Source organism: Petaurus breviceps, unplaced genomic scaffold, assembly GCF_028583685.1.
Source record: "Petaurus breviceps papuanus isolate PSGF00001 unplaced genomic scaffold, PetGlider_PUasm1.0 90925, whole genome shotgun sequence".
NCBI lineage: Eukaryota > Metazoa > Chordata > Mammalia > Diprotodontia > Petauridae > Petaurus > Petaurus breviceps.
In genome coordinates this window covers 33187903-33194683 of record NW_027187380.1, presented here as the reverse complement: position 1 = coordinate 33194683, position 6781 = coordinate 33187903, and the positions used below count along the sequence as shown (strand labels likewise).

At 45.3% G+C, this 6781-nt stretch overlaps 1 protein-coding gene across 1 annotated transcript in view; it reads left to right on the top strand.

The window, feature by feature from the left end:
- Nucleotides 1-6737, top strand: part of MGAT5B (alpha-1,6-mannosylglycoprotein 6-beta-N-acetylglucosaminyltransferase B) — a 137527-nt gene extending 130790 nt beyond the window's left edge. Inside the window, exons 15-17 of the mRNA XM_069076757.1 lie at nucleotides 155-229; nucleotides 2652-2914; nucleotides 3860-6737. Coding sequence (XP_068932858.1) covers nucleotides 155-229; nucleotides 2652-2914; nucleotides 3860-4058 — 537 coding nt within the window. The 3' untranslated portion in view covers nucleotides 4059-6737. The remainder of the gene's footprint in view (nucleotides 1-154; nucleotides 230-2651; nucleotides 2915-3859) is intronic.
- Nucleotides 6738-6781: the final 44 nt, after the last annotated feature.

Sequence of the window (6781 nt, the reverse complement as noted above, 5' to 3'; positions counted from 1 at the left end):
CACACACACACACACACACACACACACACACACACACACACACACACGATTGATCTAGAGACTCCCAGAGGCCTGGGTCTCTGGAGGTAATAATTTATTTTGGGGCAGGGACTGGCCTCCCTGCTCTCTTCACCCCATCTATTTCTTGTTACAGGTAGAGCCCTATCTTCCCTATGAATATACCTGTGAAGGGATGCTTGAGAGGATCTATGCCTACATCCAGCATCAGGTCAGTCCCCAACCCTCCTTCTCCCCCAACTAAGGCCTTCTTCTGGACAATGTTAGATTAATTGCTTCTTCCCTTTCTGCTCCCCAATCAACCCATTCCCATTACACATAAGAAAGAAATTGGATTGAAATGGTGGAGAAACCTCTTAGTCTTTGAAGGCCATCTGTTTTCTGATTCTTTTTAGACTAACCAGTCTTCACAAGACAAACTAATCTGGGGATAGGGATAGAGGCTAGGTAATTTCAGAGCTTAGATCTAGCATCATCTACTACAATTGCCCCTTTTTTCAGTTGAGGAAACTTGAAGTGCTGAGAGAGGAAGTAATTTGCCCAAACTTAGGGGCAGAGTCAGGAATACATATACCCTGGGTCTTCTGACTCTTAATCCAATTTCAGTCTTTCCATTATACCATACAACCAGTAGTATGCTCATAACCATTTAACAGTCAATTTTCTGAGAGGGAAAAACATGTGCTCACAATACCTTTTTATGTTGAATCTTCATGAACATATTCTCCATAATTTTTTAAAGTCTAGAGTTTAGACAATCAACAAAACAACAAATCAAACACTCATTTGTGCCATTTGCTGATTTCTGAGATGCAAGTGCTCATACTGAAAATTGAACAATTCACCAGCATGTTTGAACAGGCTCTAGTACACCCCTGCAAGCTTTCCATCATCATCATCATTAAAAAGCATTTACCAAGCTCCTAAGTGCTCCTACACCTGTACTAGTTCACCGACAAAGAAAACTGTCCCTCTATCTCCTGCTCTGTAGGACCTCACAATCTAAGACAAGCATAGTGACAAGCATAATTTGACCAGGGCATATTAACGACAGAATGTTTCTACAAATATTCAGTGAGTCGTAAATAGAAAGTGTATGATTTACAAAAATACCTTTCCATGTGGCGGCCAGGTAGCACAGTGAGTAAGAGCACCGGCCCCAGAGTCAGGATGACTTGGAATCAAATCTGGGCTCAGACACTTAGCACCCACGCAGAAACACCTGGCCGTATAACATTGAGCAAGCTATTTAACCCCAATTGCTTAAAAAAAAAAAGTACCTTTCCAGAGCAAGGGTAGAGAACAGAGACCCATAGGCCCCACAGGAAGTATGTTTTCCTTTCCCTCATTCAGGTGATGACTGTAATGGACACCTGAGATATAACAGGACAGCTAGGCCAATTATAATTTGATAGGAGTGTTTATTAATCAGCCGGGACTGCCTCTCAGACCAAAAGACAGCCACGAGCTTTCTGTTAGACATAATTTTATAGACAATGTGATTGCTAGCAACAGAATATATTTCTAAGGGGTTAGCATTGTGTCTATTGAAGCAAAACATTTTCAGTATTATTCTTATTGAAGCAAAGCATTCTCAGTATTATTCCTATTGAAGCAAAGCATTCTCAGTATTATTCCTATTGAAACAAAGCCAAAAAAAACAAATACTATTATTTCTACTGAAGTGAAACAGACCTGAATCCGTGGGAATCTGTGGCATGTTTCTAGCAACACAGGTGAGACATTTCTTTACTATTGGAGCCTGTTAGGTAGTTTCCAAGGAACCTAGTAGGGGTCCCCTCTAGCAGGTTTGAGGGGGCTTTGGTGTATAATTTCTGGTGGGCACTTCACTGACCTCCCCCAACCTCTGACTGTTTCCCTTTCTGAAAAAGAAATCAAGAGAAACATCTAAATATTAAAAACAAACAGGCACATGGGAAGGCAAGGAGTACAGGGAGAAAAAGGAATTGTTGTTTGCTGGTCAAAGAAGGGGACAGCATCCTCTTTAGCCTCAAGTGCCCCACATAGAGCTCAGCAGTGCCCCAAGGGTGCAAGGGGAGTAGGGGCATCATAGAACATTATAGAAGTCACTCAGTCACCAAGCATTTATTAAGCTCTTAATATGTGCCAACACCAAGTTTGGGACTGCAGCTATGAAGAAAGTATCATAGACTGTAGTAGCTAGAAGGAGCCTTAGAAAGGAAAGGGGGAAGGGAATAGGCATATAAAAGCACCCACTATGTGCCAGGCACTGTGCTGAGTGCTTTTTTTTTTTAAACAAATATCTCATTTGATCCTTCTAGCAACCCATAGGTTTTATTAATCCTTAAAGGTCATCTGGTTAAGGTTCTCCTCTTGTTTTATAGAGGAGGAAACCTAGTGCTAGAGAGATTGTGACTTACTCAAAGTCACATAACTAGAATCAGAGTAGGGTTTTGATCCCAACCCTTTTGATTCCAAATTTAGTGTTGTTTCTATACTGTGTGGGGCCACTTGTGACTATGCTGTTTCCCTCCAAGAGGAGAGGAAAGGGACACTGAAGGTATTTCTCTTGGTGGTATCTTTGCCCAACTCTTCCCTGTAACTTCACTTCTATCCATTTCTATTTCCTAATTCCAATTTCCTCCTGGCAGGATTTCTGTGCAACCACAGAGCCCTCCCCACTGGTGGCTCCACCCCAACCTGCTCGAGCCCCCACTGCCCTGGGACCCAATGCCACACACCTGATTTGGCCCCACAATGCCAGCCTGGGTTCAGAAGCCTGGCCTCCTGTGCACTCACTTCAGGGCTGGCTGGCAGAGACCGGGAGGACCTGCACGGACACCTGCTTGGACAGGGGCCTCATATGTGAGCCCTCCTTCTTCTACTTCCTCAACACCCAGGATGCTTTCCTGAAGTGAGTGTCTATGCATCCCTCCCTCACTCCAGTGAATTCTGCCTCTAGACAGAAAGGAAACCAAAAAAATCATAGTATTATAATCCCCTCATTTTAGAGGTAAGGAAACTGAGGTCCAGAGAGATGAAACGATTTGTCTAAGGTTACACACATAAGTGGCAAAACCAACACTGAGAATCCTATTTCCTGACGTCCTGTCCCTGCTCTTTCCATTGTACCATCCTTCCTCCCTTGCCTAGGTGTACAGGTAGCCTCAAAGCTTCAAAATTCCTAACCCAAGATGATTTTTCCTGCCTCCTCTGACACTTCCAAAGAGGGCTGGCACCCAAATCCTAAACACCCTGGATGCTTGGTTTCCATATTCCTAGCACTTAGCACATAGGCCAAAAGCACATTTTCTCAGGACTTCTGGGCATTTTAAACTTTTTAAAAATCACAGAAGACTTCAGAAAAGCTGATCTAAAAAACATGCAAGCCCTGAATAATCCTCTACCTCACCTGAATGTGGCCTAAGTCAAGGTCACCCTGGCCATATCTTGATATAGCACCACATTTAATTCACCAAGGAAAGAACCCCCTGGCTCACTTCTTATACTCAGACCTTCTCTCAGAGCATATTCCCCTGACCAGCCTTGGGTGGGAAACCAAATGGTAAAATCAAGTTTGATTAGTGACCAGGTCATCCCTCCCTAGACATATCTCTTCTAGAGGGGAGGATGGGGGAAGGAGCAGAATAAGCACTCTGTATCCTAGTCCCCCAGGAGCCTCTCTGATGGAAATAAAGGATGAAAGGGAGAGTAAGGGGAGGGGAAAGGAATATGTTGGTAACCCTGGGCTAATAGGCAGCCAAGTTGGTGGTGTGTGGGAGGGCAACTTCCTTAGACCTGCTAGAGTTGGGGGAAGCTGGGTGGCCAGGTGTTTGTGTGCTCCTCTCCCTCCCCACAGGTTGAATGTCAGTTGTGATCGAACTGAGTCAGAAATGAATCATCTGTACCCAGCCTTTGCCCAGCTAGGTCAAGAGTGCTACCTGCAGAAAGAGCCGATACTCTATAGCTGTGCTGGCTCCAACACCAAATACCGCCGGCTCTGCCCATGCCGAGACTTCCAGAAGGGACAAGTGGCCCTCTGCCAGGACTGCTTGTGATGTCTTCAGGTTAAGCAGGGGGTAGGGGCTGCTGGTAGCCTCCTTTGTGCCAACCTTCCTCTCTCTGTATCCTCCTCTTCATCTCCATCCCGTTTCCAACCTTCACTGAGAACTGTTGTGATATGCTGGCTACCCTGCCCCATTCCCAGGAGAAAGCTCCAGCAGTTTCAGTTCTCCATGGTCCACCCTCCCTGACTCCAGGCTGGGACATTTCTAATGGTGGAAATGGGTCCTTCTCCAAGGCAGGAAATTGGTAATAGTAGGAGTAACAAGCCTCTCTGGAGAGAAGGGGAAAAGAACTAGTCTTATACCTTAGTCTCAGCTCTAGGCTCATGATTCTGATGGCTGAAAGGCCTAGATAGCAGGGGATTTAGCTGAGGGGAGTAGAGGTGAGTTAGAAGGTCACTAAGAAAAAGCAGCCTGAATCTTGGGGTCCCTGCCATAGCATCATCTCCTATATCCTGCCAAACCAGCTATAGACCAAGAGAGGGAAAATTTTAGACTTCTTGGGTCTAGGGCAGGAGCCATTAATGTGTAAATGAGTGGGAACAGAGAGAGGAAAAGGAGGTTAATTTGAAGGTCCCTACAGTGGGGTCAAGGGAAAGGGCTTTGTCACCCTTCCTGACCTCAATGCATGAGACACATGAGGAAATCGAACCTTAATACTGGTTGCCTCTAGGCAATCTCCTTTATTTATGGGACTTGCATGATCATTCTGGGCCCTGGTCCTCTGCAGGGCATGGTAAGGATGGGAGAATTAGATGAGGGGGGAGTCTGGTAGTCTTTGGTGCTACCTCTGATCTCTTGCCTTCCTTCTTCATGGCTCTGCACTGAACAGCCAAAGTAGCTGAACAGCTCTCAGGGCCCAAGCACAACCCACCTTCAATTAGCAGGGGCCAGCATTGGGGGTGTGAGGACTGTTACTCAGGCCTTGGGAGCTGATCTTTTCACCCTATAATTCCAAATTCCTTCTTTTGGGCCTGGGCTTAAAATCCATTTATTTTCCCTGACCCAGAGGGAGTAGGTTTAGTTTTAAATCAGAAATAAAACAGCCAGGCCCATGGTGCAAAGTCAGTGACTCTGCTATGCAGGGACCAGGACTAGTAAAGAGGATGGTAATGACTCTCCCCAAGCCTTCCTGACAAATCCTGAGGATTTCCGAGTCATTCTGTTGGCAGAATTTCTGAAGGCTCAGGCTCCTGTATCTTCTTTCACTCTGTCCCTTATCTTCATTTAAGAGAAATGCAATTTTCCAGAAGCTACTCTGTGACCCTCTAACAAAGCCTTACCCTGGGAGTAAAGTTCAGAGCTCAGTTCTGGGTACTTGCCTACACAGGGTAGGGTATGGGCATCTGGAGCTGGCTGCACAAGCACACTGCGAAATTTAAAGTACCACATGAATATCAGTTATTATTATTGTTATTATTAGTTATTACTACAGCCCCTGGATAAATTTACCCTCCCACTCCAAAGGGGCAACCCCCCTGCCCCTACAGAAACTGTCCCTACTGCCTCCAGATTTCCCAAGCCTCTGGTCAGCTCTTAAGATTAATTCATTCCTATGCAGCATGTCCTCAGCCCCAATCCCTGGGGACTCCCTGTCCTAATTCCTTTCCACTCTCATTTCTTTTACCTTACAAATAGATTAGCCAGGCCCAGAGCCTTCCTGGCTTGGAAAGATCTGGGTATCCAGGTACACTGCCACCTCCGCCCCCTTTACTGACTATCTGCCCCTCGGAGGGCTACCTGCTGTACTGGAATGCAACACCAAGCACCAGCCCTCCCCTTTACTCCTTCTCTTAAAAATGGGCGGGGGGGGGGCGGGTAGGGCAGCATTCCAGGATCTGGTTTTAGGTTCCCTGACCAAGAAGGCACCCCCATTCTGACTGATTGGTTCCCAGCCTGCTCAAAAGCAGGAACCAGGCGACCAGTTAGAAAGTCTTTGGGGTTAGAAACATAAGAGCAAGGGCCTGATTCCTGATTCCGGAGTGGGAGGGGAGGTTGGGGGGGGGGGTGAGAGGAGCAATAGAGAAACTCTTTTTTTCTCTTTCTTTTTCTTCCTTTTCTCCCTCTCTTCTGTCTTCAGCTTTTCCTCCCTTTCCTTCCTTTCTCCCTCCCTGCCTTCCTCTCTTTGTAAAGAATTTATTTCTTGAAATAATAAATATTTTATTGGGATGTCAGACAGAAAGTCGGGGCTATTTTTCTTGGTCTTTTTCGGGGTTGTGGGATGGGGCTTAGGGGAGGCTCTAAATGCCTAGGGAGGGAACCTGAAAGAAGAAGAAGCAGCATTTCATAAATGTTTTAGTCTGTCCAGACCTAGAAAGGCCCTTAGAAATTCCAGTTTTTACAGATGAGGAAACTGAGACCTGAAAAGCTGTGACTTGCTCAAGGTTACATATGGAGTTAGTAGAGCTAGATTTAGGAAAGCCATCTTTTACAGGAAGCGTTTCTCGATTCTAAAGGTCAAGAATGTCAAAAGTAATCATTTTTAAAAGTGGAAAGGAAAGGTAGTTAGCAATACCAGATTTCAAACTATACTATGTAACAGTAATCAATAAAGTTATTTGGTACTTGTCGTTCAGGAGAGTCCACAGAAAAGTGACATTCCACACAAAAATAGTTTTAACAAATATTGCTACCTACAAAGGGTAGGTATAAAGGTAGCTTCTAAAAAGGACACTCTCAATGTGTCAGCACATGGGAGGGGCAAATGTCTACTGGTT